Source organism: Typha latifolia, chromosome 5, assembly GCF_019914945.1.
Source record: "Typha latifolia isolate L0001 chromosome 5, TyphaL0001v2, whole genome shotgun sequence".
Lineage (NCBI taxonomy): Eukaryota > Viridiplantae > Streptophyta > Magnoliopsida > Poales > Typhaceae > Typha > Typha latifolia.
In genome coordinates, this window is record NC_133090.1 from 12742427 (window position 1) to 12762673 (window position 20247).

The following is a 20247-nucleotide window of genomic DNA, read 5'->3' on the forward strand; positions in this document are numbered from 1 at the left end:
AGATTGATGTTATCAAAAGATTACGGTGTGAGAGAGCTATCGCTGTTGCTCTACAGTATTTCAAGTCTCTTTCTGGCTCTAAAGTTTCCAAGCACACCTCGCTTACATACCAAGTGATGACAGAGAAACTAGGATGGGAGAATGAGATGGATCCGGTTCAGTACCTTCTTCAGCAAATGATGCTGGAAGGATTAGCCTGCTCTGAAGACATCTTCATCACTGTCATAAAGGCAATGCTCAGACTGGATCAGCAGAGCAAGCCCTAAAAACATTTCATCGGATCCATGATCTTGGCTGCAGGCTGACTGTCAGAATCTATAACCATCTTTTGGACACCTTACTTAACGATAACAGGTTTAGCATGATAAATCCCATCTATAGTAATATGAAGAAAGATGGAATGGAAGCCAATGTTTTCACTTACAATATTCTAATTAAAGCTCTGTGCCAAAACAATTGGGTGGAAGCTGCCTATGATCTTCTTAAGAAGATGTCAAAGAAAGGGCATTGTCCAGACTCCAGATGGGATGAGCTACATGACTATAGTATCTTCTCTTTGTAGTTCTGGTAAATTAAAGGAGGCTAAGGAGCTTGTGATGAGAATACCACCAGCTGGAACAGAAGAGGTGTTCTCTATGGTAGATGAAATGGTGGGTAGGGGTATTTGCCCTAATATGATCATCTATACAACTATAATTAATGTGCTTTGCAAGCTGGGGGATTTAAAGAAGTCTTGTGCTGTTCTTGCTCAGATGCTGGTAAGAGGATGTTGTCCTAATATCCTTACTTTCACCACATTGATGAAAGGATTTCTAGACAAATGTAGAATACCTGAAGCTCTTGATATCTGGAATTGGATGATATAGGAGAATTGGATGCCTATATGTTATCGCTGACAATATCTTAATTCAAGGTCTTCGCTTCAATGGAAAATTGCCGCCTGTCTTCAATGGGATGGAGCAAAATGGTTGTCGTCCAAATGTTCAGAACTATGGTACACTTATTGATGGCTTCTCAAAAGCAGGGCAACTAGAAGACGCTGTATCTACTTGGAACATGATGATGAGTAGTGGTTGCAAGCCAAATGTCATTGTATATGCAAGCATGGTGGATGTCTTTTGCAGGATGCTCATGTTTGAACATGCCCAGGATCTTGTCGAGAACATGCTGCCAGAAAATTGCCCTCCTAATGTAGTGACATTTAACACATTAATCAGACGTTTATGTGACTGTAGGAGAGTGGGTAGTGCCCTGAATACATTAGATGAGATGAGAAGACATGGATGTCCACCAAATACCAGGACGTTTAAGCAATTGCTCCGTGGTCTTTACCTGGACGGGAACTACAAGGAAGCCTTTAAGCAGGTGAATGTGATGTTAGAATGTGGATTTGGATTGAACTTAGTGACCTATAACACTATGATACACGGCCTGTGCCAGCTGAATATGAACCAAGGAAGCTTTACTACTCACGGGGAAGAATGACAGTTCATGGAGTTCAACCTGATTCACTCACTCGTGATGCAATTCTCCATGCTTACTGCAAGGAAGGTAAAGTTAAAGATGCTGCTCAATTTTTCGGTCGATTGACCACAATAAATTGTGCGCGAGATGTAGTTGCCTACACAACCCTTATATCAGGGCTTTGCAGTCAGCAAAGACTAGAAGATGCTATGGTTTTTCTCTTGAAGATGTTATATGAAAGCATTTTTCCAAATGTTTTTTTTTTTCTGATTCAGAATTTTTTTTGTTTTCCAAATGTAGCCACATGGAATGTCTTAGTCCGCAAGCAAGCTCAAAGACAAGAATGAAAGTAACGCGAAGGGGACCAGCAATCGGAGGTGCCCAACAGGTGTGTTTGTAAAGTTGGGTCGTTCTGGTCCATTTCAGCTTATAGAAGATATTTGCTGCTGATCATGAACAGATTATAGTATCTTTCATATGAGATATCTTTCTAGGAAGTTTTTTGATTGCCCAAAAGATTTCAGATCGCTCTTTCATATGCCTTTGTGATCATGCAAGTTTACTGGATATGGCAGCTGATATTTTACGCAAACTAAATTTTACTATTGACTTTATGATACGATAGCAGAGTAGACTTTATGCAGGCCTATTTTGGTCAAAAACTCCAACTTTCTTACGGTTGAGATTTTACGGATCTCGAGACATTCAATGATCGATGTAAAAACTTCGTAGTTTCATAATCATATTTAGTCTCACGAACAACGAGAACGAGAACGAGAACGAGGAGAACGAGATCGAAACCCGTCGTTTCTCTTGGTTCGATGAGGAAGCTCTCCACAACCTTCCGATCCACCAAAGGACCCAATCGTCTCCCTTCCAAATCCCTAATCCCCGACAACAACAACAACAAATTAGCAATCGCCACTCCCTCTTCCTCCTCCTCCTCCGCTCTCGACCCCAATTATGGGAAAGGAAGAAGACGAAGGCGACGATCCCAAAGCGAATTGAGATCGAGATGGTCCGTTTATTTGATAATTTCTTCTCGATTGCCGAAAACTTACGTCGGCGTCACCACAAACTTCGCCCGCCGGTAATTTGCAATTTCCTCTACTCGGAGATTATGAATACTCTAGCACTTTCCTTACGTATGAATTGGATCTTTTTTTTGCTGTTGTATGATAAATTTGAAACGTAGGTGGTGCTATAATGTATTCAACAGGAAGAATCACTTGAACGATTGCTATATGAATTCTTCACTATTTGGCATTTGACATGAGGAAATGCCTTAGTTGAATGAATTTTCTTTACTGTTTGGCATTGCTTTCAAGTTTCCAATGAGAGAGACTTCTCAAGTCTTGAGAAGAAGGCACTTCAATATTATAAGCTTGTAAAGGTCTAATTAAATGGTTCATGAATAGTGACTTGAGATAATTAAAAAGACCTTCTGATCTCTATACTAATAATTTTGATATCAACAATCAATATTCAACAGTGAGCCAACAATATTTGAGGACTAATTTTCGTGATGCGGATTGATGGGCTAATCTGAGAATCACAATAAAAGAAAGTCATAAACTTTATAGTTATTGAAGACCAGAGCTGGACTAATCTCACTACTATGGGATATTAAGAGAACTAAAACTGGTATACAGTTTAAGTTCACAGTTTCTGTTTGCATTAAATATATTAGATCCCCAAAATCGCATTTTTGAATATCTTGTATGCTTTGATATTTAATATATCTCTTTGATGCGAGATTGCTAAGTATGAAGTGGCGAATGACAAGGTAGACTTGAATGCATCTAATACATATTTTTCTTCCCTCGAATCTTATTCATTTTTCTTATGAAGGCTGATATTTATGTAGTTTGAAACAACATAATGGTGAACTAAGAGGTGGAGCAAAATCTTCTTCTGCAGGAAGGCCTTGGGCTCTTGCATGCATCATTCGAGGATTTAAGAACCGAAGTGAAGGTAAAATATCTAATATTTTACTCCTTTTTGCATCTCTTTTAGTTAATAAATAATTGCTAATGATTAATCCTGGAACATAACTTATGACCTCTAAATCAAATGTTATATTTGGTGTGCATGATATAATTCAGGGTACTCAGTCTGATCTTATGGACCTTTATTCTGTTATAGTGTCAAGTATCAAAAAGAATCAACTTATACAGTTCTTAATTCTGACTCAAGGATGTTCTTATTTGAGAGCAAATCGTGTTGTTTTGCATCCTCTTAGTGTGAGATACAGTGAAGGTTTAGCATTCTTCAGATTAAAAATGCTTGACGTTAAGTCTGTTCCAGTAATACTTAAGATCATGCCTATTAGGTATATACTTCGTCGGACATGCCTACTTTGGTTCAAAATTCCCTACTCTTAGCTCTGCAAAGTCAAGGATCAAATGCTTGAGCTGTTTTCAAAAGGAAAAGTAAGTCGACCTAATTATCATGTGAATGCTTGAAAATTGAAATGCAATTTCAGAATGAAGCTAACTCTTTCCCGTCAATTCTGACACTTAAAACACATTTTTCTTTAGCTAACCATCAGATGAAGCCTCTGCGCAATTAAACTGATGTGAACTAATGGAAGAAATGTCGAGGATTTGAGATAGTAGTTCCGCACTGACTGACTTTTCACTAATATTGTACTATTGGAAGGAAATATTCAATAATTTTGTAAGGTTATGCATGTATATCTTGCTCTCCATAGATCGGCATTATCTGGATTGGTGAGAGCCGCCTGCAATATGGCATCTTATTTTGTCCTATAAAGAGAAATATTGTGACATCATTTGAACATGCAATGTACTTTATATTTTTGTACATAGTCATTACAGCTGTCATCTGATATTTCCTTCTGTATTGTTTCAGAGGCAAGATTTCTTACTGATTTAGACTCGTTCTTGTCTGTATGCAGCCTGTGAGTTTGAATCAAAATGGAAGAACACTTCCAGGAAAATGCCACGGAAAGAGAAGAAAGAATGTCCCTCAAATCCCTTGTTGCAGCACAGGGAAGAAGCTCTGAACAGAGTCAAAACATCATTTGATTGTGACTACTTAAAGATCGAATGGAAATCGATCATTTGATTGCAGCACAGGAGCATCTGCTATTCGAACATATTGAACTTAATGACATATATAATTCATGAAGAACATGCTGTCTCCAGAGATGGTGCAAGAGTCAACATGAATGTGAAACTTTGAATTATACTCTGCGAAACCATGTTACAGGGAAATCCTTCAATTGAGTCAGAATAAATTTGTAATATGTTGTTTATGAATGAAAATCTTGCCATAATTCCCGATGGCTAAAGTTCCCAACTGTTCTGTGGTATTGATTTAAATGCATGAGTAGAATACTTATTTGACAAGATAATTATCCAACCGATTTAAGACCAAATGAATAATTTGGCTCAAAGCAATATCTCTGAGATGAATCTGTGGATCTTTCTTTGAAAGGAGATATGAACCTAGCTTACAATTGATAAACAAGAAATCAGCAAACTCAATACCAACTCCACAAAGAACATATTCTAGTTCCTGGAAACTCTATTATTTCAAGCACATGAATCTTCATTATTGAAGTTTGTAAGCGGCTAGGCAACAGAAAATATTTACTTCCATGAGTAACAAGCACCACACAAGACTGAAATAAGGGAAAAAGCACAGAAAAATTCAAGAAATAGTATAAGGGTTTTGAGGAATATATGCACCAACTTAACTATAAACAACTACTAAATTGCATTCTTTACTTGATGAACAGGCAACAGCAGTCACGTGGCGGAAAAGATGAAATAGTCCAAGGATTAATACAGTTCAGGATGCTCTCTCTAACAACCAAGCAAATGCTAAAGTTAGCATCAATGCCTCAGCTGGAAAAATTCACATATAAAATGACTGAACAAACTAAGCTAAATCAGAGGTCAGTAGCACTCAGGCCAAACCTTCTGGACGCAACGTAAGGCTACATGTTCTCCATCCCTGCTCCTCCCATTGAGTAAGAAACTGGAAGACGAGATAATTAATTTGTTTTCTCCAGGGTACCATTTTCAGCAGGCCCATCAATCTTAAAATCATGGCCATAATAAGGAACTTCAATCATCGGTTGGGGGATAGGACGATCAGCAAAATCTTGTGGAAATATCTCAAAATCAGGGCCAAAATTGAATCTGACTTCACAATTAAGTTGATTAGGGAGTGTGTACATTGATGCAGCAGGGTAGTATCGCCCGCCAAACAGATCTGTGAAGGCAACACCTTGACATATCCCATTCTTGAAAAAAGATATCTCACTCCCTGCACAACAAAACATAATAGTTAAGGACCTCTATGATGACATCACGGCCACACTTGTATTGTCCTCAGTGCCAAAAGTGATTTGGAATATAGACTAATTTCTAGCAATTACAGAAAGAAGACTACGCAACTGAAAGTAAAGTTTCTTAAGTCATGAGGAAAGAGAAGAAAAGATCTGAACATAGTCTGCCTACTAATTGTCACCTCTTTATCTAGAAAAATAAATTCAGAAATATAACAATACCAGGATCAAGGCACCAAATCCGGATAGATCTGAGTTGGTTAATTATTAGTCTGATCTGATTATTTTCCAATAAAACAGACCAAATTAATTTGATCTCATTAGTTTCCAATAAATATTATTATTATCTCCTATAGTTCTCATGTAATTTTTATTAATTTAATTAGAAAAATATGGGTAGAAGAATAATTGATTTAACATAAAATTTTAAATTCATTTTACTTCAAACACTTCAAGCCGCTCAGAAATTTAGTCAGGAGAAAAGGAATTGATAAATTACTCCTCCAAGCTAGAATCTGCCTCCATAACTATATAGACAATTTGCCCTATATTCCTATAAGAGCAGTTGTATAGGAAACAAAGTTCTCCAAATGTTCAGCAGACAGAATTAAATTACTCCTCAAAACTCAAAAAGCTCTGGTAGCCCACCAAGAACCCAAGTGAAACAAGAGCTTCGCAAATGCTATATAAGCAATTGTCCTTTCTGTTCTCAAATCAATTCAAACTAGTGTTCTAAGCATCAGATTAACTAGAGAAAACCACACAACAATGATAAACAATAATTCAGTAAAGCATCAGGACACCAACTAGAGCTACAGCTCCTAGTGAGCTCTGAACCAAACCAAGCTTGTCCAGTGAGTACTAGAAAAAAAAACTTAAAGGTGCCACCAATTCTCAAATAAGTGCAACACTTCAAGAGATAAAATGGCATAATAACTTGCCAACTAAACAATCATTTTCCTCTTAACCTGTCCCTCTTTTATTAAGGTTTCCTAAAGCCCCATTTTGTCATTTCTTTCGCCTTAGTTGGCTCTGAATATATCTCATGGGAAGATTATTCATGTATATGAGATAGGTCTATTGAAGTCAAGATAAAAAACTCAAAATGGAAAAGCAAGCATAGGACTACAGATTAACAATGGCAGATGCTTGTCTGTCTAGGAAACTTTAGTTTTATCATGTGGGCCGGGTAAAATATATAGGTGTCGGTGCTTTAATAACATGGAAGAACATTTCCTATTAAAATATAGTAGGCTGAAAAGTTTATGTTTACCCTCTTCCTTCTCTAAATGACAAAGTTTGCTATAGAGAGAGATGGCGCTTACTTTTTCGTCCTCCTTGACATATGAGTTCCAACATTCATGATGAGCTAAAATTCCATAATGTGCTGTCATAATTCTTAAGGGAAAGGTAGGGGGTACTGCAAAACAACTTAGCAAAGGAAATGATAACTTCTTGTGAGTTCTCCAATCATCGGCGCTCATCTTTGTATGCAAATAGTTTTAAATCCTTATCCCAACAATCTATAACATCCATAAATTCCTAACATATGTACCTCATCTCCTGATTACTCAAACAAAACTTTGTTGCTATCCCCACTCCAAGAAGGACTAGAGGCATTGTCTCACAGCCTCACACCAATTGTTGCAAAACCGCCTATTCCAACAGCACTCGGAATCACCACTCCCTTCATACTATGGAACTTCAAATATAACTAATTCCTTCCTAACATACAATATCAACGACTCATCAAAGTAAACTCTTACATTGGAATTATTTCGGAAGCCTCTCAAGCAATTTCTGTAGTGTCTTATTTGTCATCTAATTTAGCTTCTCTTTCTTAAGGAGCTCCCCCATGGCCTTCTTCATGGACTCACCATTTGACATTTATGGAGCCTTATCACCAATCACTATATTTCTTCATCCTAGAGACTACCAAGTAAACACTATATTTTCTTCAAGAGGATGCTATCAAACTAAAAATCATTCATGATATGTTATACCAGAAACAACTGAGAATTCAATAATGTTCCAACAGATAGATAAAAGATTCAGCTTTCTTAATTTGAGAAAAAAAGGCAATGCATTTTTGAACATCTTTTCATCCTACAAATATACTCCACAACAACAAAGCCGCAGGGTTTTAACCATTTGAGGTCAGCTATATGAAACAGTTCAATCATTATACTATATGGAAAGCAGAGTAGTCAGCCAAAATAAGAGTTGTCATGTCTTTGCATTGTTACCTCGACCAAGACTTAATGTTTATGGCCTTTCTCTTTCTCTTGTGGCAACTTGAGCTACGAAATATAATCTAAGCTAATCCCACAGGAACACGAATCATGTGGAAATTTGTAGGTAGCACTTAGAAATAACTACTGATTCTTCCATGGCCCAAATATAAGAAAGCCACCAAACCACTACACTCGCATTTGTACACAAAAGCAAATATGGCAACATCAAGTTCTACTTGTATCATAAAACAAGGCTAATACTCACTAAAACCATAAAAGAGCAAACTTTGCAGCTGAAACCACATTTTGCAAACGAAGAACTCACCTGGCACCACCTTGGGCGGCTCATCTTTCCCGTCGGCTTGATACGCATACCTCTGCCCCTTGTACCAAATCAAGTGCGGTGGCTTAGGTGCATACGCCGCTCCATCCGGAAGATTGATATAGAACCCAATAACATCCCCTTCAACATACCCCTCCTCCCCATACTTCTCCCTAAGAGCTTTATGGATCTTGCTCCCATCAATATCCCTATACCCGTAGCTGTTGCCATCATAGCCCACCGGCGCCTGGAGGTCGCCTTTATCGTTGGTCCACCCTAACCGTGTATGGCCGGTCTCCCCGAGCCGGACAACCTTGATCTCGAAGTACCACGCACCTTCCATAACCCCACGGGTGGCGCGGACCATGCGATAGCCCTTGGTGCTCCCGGCGGCGAGGCGATCATCGGAAAGCTCGACCTTTTCGGCCTTGTAGACGCGGGAGAGGCAGATCTGGGCATCGGGAGAGTCGTCGGACTTGTCAAAGGGGAAGCGGGGGATCGGGGTCATGAGGACAGTTTCATCGGGGGCGATGGCGGCGGAGTTGGTGGATAAGGGCTTGGACTTCTTCTTCCCCTTGCGGGAGGTGGATTTGGTCCAGACGTTGTTGGATTTCTTCTTGGGTTTCTTGGAAGAGGTCTGCTGCGGGGGAGGAGTCGGGGAGGTAAAGGAGGAGAGGGGCTTCTGCTTCTTCCGGGCGCCTCCATCGTCGTCCGGATCATCGTCCGACGGCGGTGGTCGTTCGTCGGAGGGAGGAGGTTGGTCGGCGGCGGAGGAGGAGGGGGGAAGGGGATCGGTATCGAGGGGGTTGTTGTCTTGAGGTTGATCTTGGAGCGGAGGAGGAGGAGGAGGAGGAGGAGGAGGAGGGATCTGGTCGGCGCCGTTGGTGAACTCCTCGTCCTCGTCCTCGTAATTGGAGAGGAGAGCGTCCATTGCCATTGGAGAGAAAGAGAGGGAGAGAGCTAAGAGCAGAAGACAGATTAAAAAGGGAAGGTTTTTGGGGGGATTTTGTTTGTTCGCGCGCATAGAATTACACGTCTGGCTGGCTCTTTACCAAGTAATAATACTTCGCCTCGCCTCACCAATTACCAAAGAATTTTAATCAAGAAAAGGAAAAATTACTATAGAATTCTTACAGCAGCACTCAATATAATAATAATAATAATAATAATAATAATAATAATAATAATAATAATAATAATAATAATAATAATAATAATAATAATAATAATAATAATAATAATAATAATAATAATAATAATAATAATAATAATAATAATAATAATAATAATAATAATAATAATAATAATAATAATAATAATAATAATAATAATAATAATAATAATAATAATAATAATAATAATAATAATAATAATAATAATAATAATAATAATAATAATAATAATAATAATAATAATAATAATAATAATAATAATAATAATAATAATAATAATAATAATAATAATAATAATAATAAATAATAATAATAATAATAATAATAATAATAATAATAATAATAATAATAATAATAATAATAATAATAATAATAATAATAATAATAATAATAATAATAATAATAATAATAATAATAATAATAATAATAATAATAATACCCACTACAATATCCGCCGTTCCATTTCCCACCTCCAATGGCCACCACTCCCTCCTCCTCAAATCCATCCCTAAACCCCAATTTGGATCCCCCAAACCCCGCTGCCTCACCTCCCAAACCCCGCCTAATCCGCCTCCCCTCCAAAACCAAGTCCCCGCAGCCTCCTCCATGGGCCGAGAAGAAGCTCGTCGTCTCCGTCGACTACGACAAGGGCCAGCGCCGCGTCGCCGCGGAGGTAGCAGGCGTCGGGAAGGAACAGATTCCGGCGAAGTACCGCATCCGCGTCGAGGGCAGCCGGTGGCAGAGGGATTGGAAGGTGTCGGAGGTGGTGGAGCGCATTCTGAGGCTTAAGCATCGGGAGGACGTCGAGAGCATGCTCAATTGCTGGGCGGGACGCTTCGCCAGGAGGAATTTTCCCCTCCTCATTCGGGTACATTTCTTGGTGGTTGTAATTATGGAGTGGATTGCACAGTTTAGTTGCAAATTCGAATTTTTTTTGCTACAATAAAAATGGTGTCTTAGTGACGGCAAGATGTATGCAACGTTCGATGAGACTTGAGAGGATATTTGGATGTTTCCATTATTTGACATCGTGACTGATGGGATAGAGATGGATGATTTAGTCAAATAAGAGGTTTTGGAGGATTTTTCCTATACTGTTGATATTATCGTGACGCATATTCTTATTTAATAGAGTTTCTGTACTTAAGTATGCCTAATTCATGTGCAATTCATGTTGTATTAAGTGTCTAAATATATTCTCCTCTATCTAGTTTTAAACAGAAAAAATTACATCAGATTGGATATTAGTGGAAAATATGTACCTGATGCTAGTTATTTAGACTAATCTTGGGTAACTAACTAATGTAAGCAGGACTGATTGGTTGAGAATCCTTTTAAACTTTTGGTCTTTCTTGCAGGAAATAACTAACACAGGTTCCCTTGACCATGCTGTTCACGTGTTTCGCTGGATGAAAAATCAAAAGAACTACTGTGCTCGCAATGACATGTACAATATGATGATAAGATTGCATGCCAGACATAACCGAATTGATCAAGCACGTGGTTTATTTTTTGAGATGCAAAAATGGAGGTATGATCAATTCTTGAAAATAATCTATTCTACTCCCCGTAGTTTCTTTGATTCAATATTTAATTTTATTTATTTTTTCTCCTTAGATGCAAACCTGATGCTGAAACCTACAATTCTCTTATCCATGCACATGCTCGAGCTAGTCAATGGCGTTGGGCTATGAATATAATGGAAGATATGCTTCGAGCTGCTGTCTGTATCTCATTTTCTTCATCTGCAATCATACTGCTACTGCATGAACTTGTTTAGTAATTGTGATTTGCTTTTCTTACATATTGGCTGATTAATTAATGTTCTTGACCGAATCTTCCTATTGCTAATAGCATTTGCTTCATTTATCTTGTCTGTAGAACCTTTATATTTGCTTTCATGTAGCATCACAAGTATGGCATTATAATATGACATGTATTATTATCATGTCGCGTATAGATATAAATGTTCACATGACTTTTCTGATCTTTTTAGCTGAAAATTCCTTCTCCCACCCTAGTCAAATTTGTGATGTACTTAGTTCATGAAGGTGCAGTATGGTGAACTCCATTGTAAAATAGTTCCAATGAATTCATGGTGTGAGGATTTTTAATGTTTATTATCTTGAACAATTTATTGTGTCCACTTCATTGTTATCGTGCTTGATAAACTCAGTACTGGTGTTGCGTTAAGCTCACCACTTCAGAGGGGAGTTAACTTCATTAAGCTAGTGAGCTGGATTTTATTATCCAAGTTTCCTCTGCCGTAAGTGCAATAGATGCAGCATCTTTGCTCTGGAACAAACACTAGCTATCCTGCATTCTTGAAAGCTTTCCACCTCCCAAATAGAACCATCAGCAACTTGTCCGATCAGGATTTACTTTTCTTTCTTGGTTTGCCAAACATGGAATAGACTGAGATTCTCATATTTTTAAAGATGAATTATATGTCTATATCTGTTGCAGAAAACCTTTCCATTTGCTCTCACCCATTTGGTGACTAGACTCCATAAACGGAATGTCTGGTTCACAAATATGGAAATGATGAGCTTCAAGATGAACCATCCATTACATGTTCTCTCAAGTATTTTGGTTCTCTTATTTATTTAAGAATCTTTGATGAATAGGAAGGTTAGAAGCTCCATTGGTTATCGTATTTCATTCCTTGAAGTTTTTATATCACTATTGATCGTGTCCCATAATGTTGGAGAAACTGGATGCCATAATTTGTCTGATATATTTTATTTTCTGTTTTTATCAGCCAAATGATATGATATAATTAAAAGGATTGGTGATTCCAGATTTGTTACACTGAGATTGCGAGATCCATTGTCAATGCCAATACATTTCTACTTTTCTGTGGCATATAATTTCACACAAAGAACTTAATTTGGAATATTAATGCAGATACCTCCTAGTCGAACTACATACAATAATCTGATCAATGCATGTGGATCTGCTGGGAACTGGAAAAAGGCTCTTGAAATTTGCAAGAATATGACAGAAAATGGTGTTGGGCCTGATTTGGTGACGCACAATATTGTCTTGTCTGCTTTCAAGAATGGGGCTCAGTATTCAAAAGCTTTATCTTACTTTGAACTGATGAAAGAAGAAAAAATCTCCCCTGACATTTTCACTCTTAATATTGTCATACATTGCCTTGTGAAGCTTAGACAATTTGGAAAAGCTGTGGATGTTTTTAATTCAATGAAGGAGAAAAGGTCAGAATGTCGTCCAGATGTTGTGACATATACCAGTATTTTACATGCTTATTCTGTTTGTGGACAGATTGAAAATTGCAAAGCAGTATTTGATATGATGCTTGCTGAAGGACTTAAACCTAATATTGTGACGTATAATGCACTTCTTGGTGCTTATGCTTCACATGCAATGCATGTGGAAGCCTTGTCTATTTTCAAATTACTTAAACATTCTGGATTACAACCTGATGTGGTGTCATATACTTCCTTACTCAATGCCTATGGCAGATCTGCAAAGCCTGAAAAGGCTAGAGAGATATTTGATATGATGAAACGGAACTCACGGAAGCCAAATAGAGTTAGTTATAATGCACTAATTGATGCTTATGGATCTGCTGGAATGTTGACTGAAGCAGTTGAGGTACTGCGTGAGATGGAGAGAGATGGCATTCAACCAGATATTGTCTCTATAAGCACACTCTTGGCAGCCTGTGGTCGTTGTGACCAAATTGTGAAAATTGATGGTATACTTTCAGCAGCAAAGTCCCGAGGAATTCAGTTGAATACAGTTGGATATAACTCTGCCATTGGAAGCTACATGAGTGTCGGGGAATATGACAAAGCTTTAAGGTTATACAGGTCAATGAGAGAAAGTAATGTAAAGCCAGACTCTGTTACTTTTAATGTATTAATTAGTGGTTACTGTAAAGCAGGAAAGTACTCAGAATCTTTGAAGTTTCTAGATGAGATGATGGATTTGCAGATTCCGTTGTCGAAGGAGGTCTACTCATCTTTGATCTGTTCATACAGCAAACAGGCATGTGGCAGTTGACTCGTTCCTTTTTCAAATTTTTGATCTGTCTGATTATGTAGTATGACATGCCAGATCATGGTTCTCTTTTCAGGGACAACTAACAGAAGCAGAATCTATTTTCAATTGTATGAGGGAGAGTGGCTGTTATCCTGATGTTATAACATACACTGCCCTGATACATGCCTATAGTTTAACAGGTAAGATCATCCTATAAGATGAAAAGAAAAAAAAAAAGTAATTTGGTAAAGAACTATTGTGCTAACCAGATATTACTTGTCGGCCATAAGAGAACTGGAAGAGAGCATGGGATCTTTTTCAAGACATGGAAGGAAACGGTATCCAACCAGATCCCATTGCTTTCTCATCCCTTATGGAAGTCCTGAATAGAGCATGCCAACCTGAAAAGGTTCTTCAGCTGGCAGAGTTGATGAGAGAGAAACATATCCCTCTAAATTCAAGTGCAGCCTATGAGATTATATCTTCTTGCAGCATGTAAGTATGTTGTTAAAACTATGTTTTCAGTTAGTGTTTTGATTCAATGTTATGATATGGCTACTGATTTATTTAAAAATAAAAGTACTCCATATTTTGCTATGGGCTTACAGCTTCTATTTCTTGAATGACTGATATGGCTTAACTGTTATATTATCTTCACTAAACCGTTGTTTGTACAAGATCATTGTTGATGTATAGTTGTATACACATATATAATTAATTATTGGAATGGAATCATCACATTAAACATGAATATCACAAGGAGCATGATATCACATTGTCATATGTAGCGAGTGAAGTGTAAATAAAATATGCACTCATCATATCTATTAACTATGATACACTAGACTGTTAGAATATATATAACTACTGAATACCATTGGAAGGAGAAGGAAAAGCCAGATAGTATTTCTTAAAGCTGGATGCAAATAAAGAGTTCAATGTTGCAATATTAAAAATAAATAAAAATAAAAATAAAAAACCAACCATTGGCTGAATAGTTTAGTAACATGCATTTATATGTTATTTAATCGCGACACCGTAAAACTGCGGAAATATTTAAATTTTAAAGTGAATTAAAATGTGTATCTTTATTTCTGTCTTCTCTGATTTCGAAATTGTAATGTAGTAATCTTGCATGACATCTTTATTCCTAAAATCAATTTGAATGTGATAAGTTGATTACATTCGTCTGTTATAGCATCGATCCAAATTATTCATCAGTTATTAGATATATAAGAGTATGGTTCTTTCTGCCACCTAATAAGATAATAGTTACTGTTATCTTATTAAGTTTTGTTCAGGTTCACTTATAGTATTTCAAACACGAACAGTTTATTCAACTAAAGGCAGATTTGCATTTTGTGATGAACTTTGAAGTTTTCCTTCTTTCCTCACATGTAAAAATAAGATATGCAGACGTGAAAGTTATCTTTATATCCTAATGAGTTCCAACATAACTTATCCATAATTCTTTGAAATTTAGGTGTATAACTTCATCTCTCTCTCTCTCTCTCTCTCTCTCTCTCTCTCTCTCTCTCTATATATATATATATATATATATATATATATATTCTTTGCTCTCAGGGGCACAAAAAATACTCACATGCACTTTTGTGTCGTTCTTTCTTATTGATATCCTAAACTAATCGCTTGTTGTAGAATAATTTCCTTTGAGTGGATCTGAGTCTTCCTGCTTATTAGGACATTTAATTTTGCTTCATTATAGGCTAAGAGACTGGAAAACAGCAAGCCAAGTAATTGAACATATGGAACCCTCGCTCTCATCAATTTCAGTTGGAATTTTAAATCAGCTTCTTCATTTTCTTGGGAAGACTGGGAAGATTGAGATTATGATGAAGGTATTATTGCATCTGTGCTGATTACTAACTTTGGCATATCTTAAAACAGTGCTCAATTCATCAAAATAACCTCCTAAGTCCTAAAGTATAAAGTAATTTTCTGGCATGCTAGGTGATATTACCAATTTTAAATTTTGTATTCTTCATATATGTTAATGTGTAGAAATAACGAATATTACTGTTTATTTGTGTTGATGCTGATGTTAATCTTGATCATCATCTTGGACCTCTTCATTAATTTGGATGAGGTCTGGGATTATGCCATATTATAGTCATTTAATTTTTAATTTTTTTGTATTTTTGTAGTCCTCTACATTGTCTACTATGTTACCATGTAATAAGGATCACCACATCCCATGCCCTGAGGGTCTGCAAGTCATGGGACCTGTGATAACCTGTACTCTATATAGGTTGGGGGACCTCTGTGACATTGCAAACCATGGAAATAACTCTCATTAGTACATTTTTGGCTGCATATGCAGGCTGTTCTCTTTATGCTTCTTTCAGCGGCATATCGAGCTGCAAGATGGTTTTCACTGTTCGATCCTTTTGAGAGTCTAAATACCTGAAATTTGCTTTACATATTTCTTATTGTTTAGTGGTTGCTTAATATGGAAATTAAAGGATACAGAGCGTCAAATAAAGTTAATGTGAACGAGTTGACTTTTTCAGTTTTTGTTTTTACAAGTGATAGTTTTTCTAGTTCCTCTCTGTCTTTATCAAAAGATAAGGTCTTTTATACAGAAGAAAGATGTCCTGGTTGGTTGGCTATATGGATCCAACTCAGCAACGACGGTCTTGCATTTTCTCAGATTTGATTTCCTGCATATTAATCAGAATCCCTTACGGTGAGATAGTTCCCTAAATAACTGCAATTTTGTGCATATATTCATGCAACCACCAAATCTTCTGACCATTTTCATTGGCATTATTTGGCATTTAAACAATTTGACATAAAAGCTCATTGACTTTTTCTCTGGGGAAAGATACCAAAGACTCATCTTTGAAATAGTAACACAGATCTGATGTTTGGTGCTTCATGTTGTTCTGAATTCAGATATATGTTTGGTTCTTTCTTCTGGTCTACCTCTTTTTTTGAGCTAAATCATATTGTAAAAAACTACTATCCTATTCTTGTCTATAGCTCTTCTTCAAGATACTGGCTTCGTGCTCAAATGTCAGTCGTGCTACGTATTCAGTTCTGTTGAAGAATCTTTTGGCTGCTGGAAAATGGAGAAAATATATTGAGGTAAGATAACTTACTATAAGCTGTCATGTTGTTATATCGTAAAGGTGCACTATTTAATTTAATGCCTTCTTTATCTAGTTTAATTTTCATAATCTGCACATATTATTGAATTCCCAAACTTTATAATACACTACAAAGATTGGCCAATTTGTTATCCATATACGAACAGTAGTCTATATCACACCTCAAATTAAAGAAATGATTGGCTGTTATATAAGTTACCTTAGTCTGTGGAGTGCTCTATCTAGTTTTTTTTAATTGGTGATACACTATATCACTATTTAGTTGCAAATTTTCATGGTTCACTAGATGTTAGAGTTGGTTGTACTCTTTTGACATGTTCGTTCATGAGAATTACCATATTCTTATTTCATGGCATGTCTAGGAAATATTCCATTTGTTCTTTCACTTGATGGTATGTTCCTACATGCCTCGGGGTTGCTTTTTGTAACTGAGTTGTGATATTTTTCTTATATTAATTTGTTCAATGGTTCTTTCTTTGCTAATATGTTCTGGTGCAACTTATTTCTTTCAATTCATATTTTTGCATGCACAGGTATTGCAGTGGATGGAAGATGCAGGAATTCAACCATCAATGTACATGTATCGCAATGTTCTTTCTTATGCATGGAAGGATAATAGCATGGAGTATGTTGTTCTCATTCAAGAAAAAATGAGTACGTATTTTCCACCATTTTGAGCATTGTTCAAATATTTTGGTGTATAATTCCTTTGTCATTGGCTCTCTAAAATCTAAATCCTATTATACACAACTCATTCCTCAACAACAATAGAGCCTGGTTGTTCGAACTATTTGGGGTTGGCACAATGATTTTCATCCATCCCTCCAAAATCAAAACTTCAAGCCATTTCCCATAAGTTTCAGTGTGGTCATCTTCTCTCCTATTCTTTTCCTATCCTTATTTTGAAACCAAAAACCTGTTGCTCCATTTGATCCATTTCGACCATCTTTGTCAATATCTAGATGGATTTCTCAAACACTATATATTGTAAAACCATGTATTTTGATTGTTCTATGGATGTGAAATGCACTTGATAGTTGACACGTGCTAGTTGGCAATGGTAATTTAGGCCCGTCATCAGTGATGTGTCAATAGCTATTGATTATTTGTGTGTCTTGTTTCAGTTAATTTCTTTTCACCTGATAGCCCTCCTCAACACCGATATATATGTGAGGTTTTGTAGGAAATTTTTTTCACAATTTATATGCTCTTAAGACCAACCAGTGCTGTCCCTATCAAGATGAAAAGATTAAGGGACCTTCATATCTTTAAACTTGTCTACTGTGCTGTTCATGGTTGCCTCCTTCATCTAACTTCAATCCTTCACAACGCAATCAAAGATAGATGTGCATGGCTTCTATGATTGTGATGACTATAATTTTTCTGGAATAAGTTTACTGGCGGTCAGATTTTCTCAACCAAAAAAAAGAAAAGTTTACTGGCAGTCAACCATTTGATCTTGTTGGACTCTGATTTCTTTTTCTCATTTGTATTTATCAGTTTGTGATTGGTGTTAGCTGGGCCTCTTGGGGAACTGCTGTTAACTACTAGCAAACTTGCTTTGGCCCTCTGCAGGTACCTTGAGAGAAAATATTAGGTAATCACCAGGGTATTTGGCATGCCAAGTATACTGCTTCACAACCTAACAAATGAGGCACTCAATGACACAAATTAAAATGTCCTTACTCTTGGTAACTTAGAAGCAACATCACAATGGACCGGAATCCTAGATGAGAGGCACTGGCCCACTGGGTGTAAATCTGTCCAGTCCTGTACACTAGACTAGTTTGTTGGCTACAAATCTGAGATGAGTTATATGCAGCCAGCACCAGTGGCATACATTCCAAGAAGTACATGCAAACAAGGCAAATTTCAGAATAAATCGAAGTTATAATAATACAAGGTGAATTTTCTGAATACTATGGTTCACAATTCATAAATGTACATGTGGCTTCTGTCTTGAAGTTGTTTTTGGAACTCTTCTCCAGGCTATTTTGCTTATCCACCAAGGCAGATGAACCAGAGGTTGGAGCAGAAACCATATTAAACCTGAGCATTTTTAGTTATCCACCAATCTCCTCCTCCGAGATTTGAAACCAGTTGCAGTCCTGCTTCCCGTCCTCTTCGGCTATGTCTTTCAAGATTTTTTTTCTTCCTCTCTCCTTGTAATCCTGTTTCCCCTTATTTTCATCAAGAAATTATATCTGGGTTCAGCCCGTCTACTCTCAAAAGAAGGTTTGCAACTTCAACCAAAGCATGCTTAGCTTTTAGCGGTGGTTCAAAAAACTGGGAAACCTTCCCTTCCCGGCAGATATGCAAATTGCATAGTAATGGCAGAACATCTAATCTGAGTTTATCTTCAATGCTTTATGTCAATGAGCCGCTTTTTTATTTGGCAAACAGTAAAAACACTTGTAGATGTATGTGTAATTACAGTGCTAATGCTGCTTTCGACCATACTGGTGAATAAATCCTAATGCCCTACTCAATTACTACAGATCAAAGGCATTGCTTTAGTCTCCAAAATGTCAAACAGGTGTTGTGAACTGGATGCCACACTCGAGGCAACATCTTCACTATTCCAAAATGCAAGAACCCCCAAAGAGCACCATTGCATTCCTTAAGACAAGGTTGATGAGATGCTGAGCTTTAGATAAGTAGTTCTTACTAAGGATTAGTTCGGATAAATGTTAATACACAATGCTGAGCTAAAGAGCATCTCATGCAGTTGAACTGCAAATAATGACAATGGTGGTTTTCTAGTTTGGAGAAGGAAGGATTTCTTTTGCATGTACGCCCTTCTTGCGGTTGTTTTATTTACCTGCATGCCCTTCTAAATTTTATAATTTGCATGTATACATTTCAGAATCTATAGTTTTTATTTTATTTATACTTAATTTCATAAAAATTTTAATGATTAGTTAGGCTTGAAAAATATAATCATGACACCAACAAACTGGTGTACAATCAAGAATCATATTTTTTTTTTAAAAAAACTGATCTATGCTGCCTTATTCAAATTTATAAAATAAGAATAGTTAATTAGGTTTAGGAGTTAAAACTATATTCAAACGCTTACGCTGTTTTAATGGATATACACGCAACTACCATCTTTAGAGAGAGATTTATAAATAAGGGATTTTAGAAGACTATACATATACAAAAAAGCTCTTTAGAAATATTGCTTACTGCCACTTCCATTGGGAAGAATGGGGTTTTATTTTCCAGGTTCATTGGATGTCTCCAAAGTCGTGGGAAGGATTTTTTTTAACCATTTGGTCGAGTTATAAGAAAAGTTTGCTAGTGAAATTTATACAAGAATAGTACGAGTTCCTTTATTATTGTTATTATCATACAGGAATAGTACGAATTCCTCTAGATAAATTGCTATTAATTTTCACTACATTGTAAAGTTAACTTCAAAAATCTATATTTCAATATCTTTCCTTGGTTTCAGGATAAGATAACAAAGAACAAGAGCTTTCATTTGCAGTCCACCATTCTCTAATATTTCATTTAGCGGCAGAAAGATAATGAATTTTTCTTTGCAGTCCAACGAATATAGCACTCATTTTGTCTGTCTCAAGATGCA

General features: G+C 36.7%; 3 protein-coding genes across 3 annotated transcripts; 2 read left to right on the forward strand and 1 right to left on the reverse strand.

Moving 5' to 3' along the window:
• Window positions 1–2194: 2194 nt before the first annotated feature.
• Window positions 2195–4788, forward strand: LOC140789028 (uncharacterized). The gene is made up of 3 exons (XM_073138605.1): window positions 2195–2554; window positions 3332–3438; window positions 4385–4788. Exons 1-3 carry the CDS (start codon window positions 2286–2288, stop codon window positions 4552–4554), a joined length of 546 nt encoding a protein of 181 aa, XP_072994706.1. The 5' UTR covers window positions 2195–2285; the 3' UTR covers window positions 4555–4788.
• A 396-nt stretch (window positions 4789–5184) lies between these two features.
• On the reverse strand, window positions 5185–9459 carry LOC140788204 (protein TRAUCO). Its single transcript, XM_073137370.1, has 2 exons — window positions 8345–9459; window positions 5185–5763 (listed from the first exon to the last, which is right to left on the reverse strand). Exons 1-2 carry the CDS (start codon window positions 9363–9365, stop codon window positions 5489–5491), a joined length of 1296 nt encoding a protein of 431 aa, XP_072993471.1. The 5' UTR covers window positions 9366–9459; the 3' UTR covers window positions 5185–5488.
• A 513-nt stretch (window positions 9460–9972) lies between these two features.
• LOC140788203 (pentatricopeptide repeat-containing protein At2g41720) lies at window positions 9973–19152 on the forward strand. The gene is made up of 11 exons (XM_073137368.1): window positions 9973–10381; window positions 10872–11044; window positions 11131–11236; window positions 12421–13530; window positions 13619–13724; window positions 13815–14019; window positions 15251–15383; window positions 16528–16632; window positions 17189–17309; window positions 18231–18558; window positions 18644–19152. The coding sequence occupies exons 1-10, from the start codon at window positions 9989–9991 to the stop codon at window positions 18254–18256; spliced, it is 2478 nt and encodes an 825-aa protein (XP_072993469.1). The 5' UTR covers window positions 9973–9988; the 3' UTR covers window positions 18257–18558; window positions 18644–19152.
• The last annotated feature ends 1095 nt before the right edge of the window (window positions 19153–20247 follow it).

Coding starts and splice junctions, on each gene's coding strand:
- LOC140789028 (XM_073138605.1), top strand. CDS start 2,286: ATGAGGAAGCTCTCCACAACCTTCCGATCCACCAAAGGACCCAATCGT. Junction 2,555..3,331: donor ACCACAAACTTCGCCCGCCG/GTAATTTGCAAT, acceptor ATATTTATGTAG/TTTGAAACAACATAATGGTG. Junction 3,439..4,384: donor ATTTAAGAACCGAAGTGAAG/GTAAAATATCTA, acceptor GTCTGTATGCAG/CCTGTGAGTTTGAATCAAAA.
- LOC140788204 (XM_073137370.1), bottom strand. CDS start 9,365: ATGCGCGCGAACAAACAAAATCCCCCCAAAAACCTTCCCTTTTTAATC. Junction 5,764..8,344: donor GCCGCCCAAGGTGGTGCCAG/GTGAGTTCTTCG, acceptor TTTGTTGTGCAG/GGAGTGAGATATCTTTTTTC.
- LOC140788203 (XM_073137368.1), top strand. CDS start 9,989: ATGGCCACCACTCCCTCCTCCTCAAATCCATCCCTAAACCCCAATTTG. Junction 11,237..12,420: donor AAGATATGCTTCGAGCTGCT/GTCTGTATCTCA, acceptor ATATTAATGCAG/ATACCTCCTAGTCGAACTAC. Junction 13,531..13,618: donor TCTGTTCATACAGCAAACAG/GCATGTGGCAGT, acceptor TTCTCTTTTCAG/GGACAACTAACAGAAGCAGA.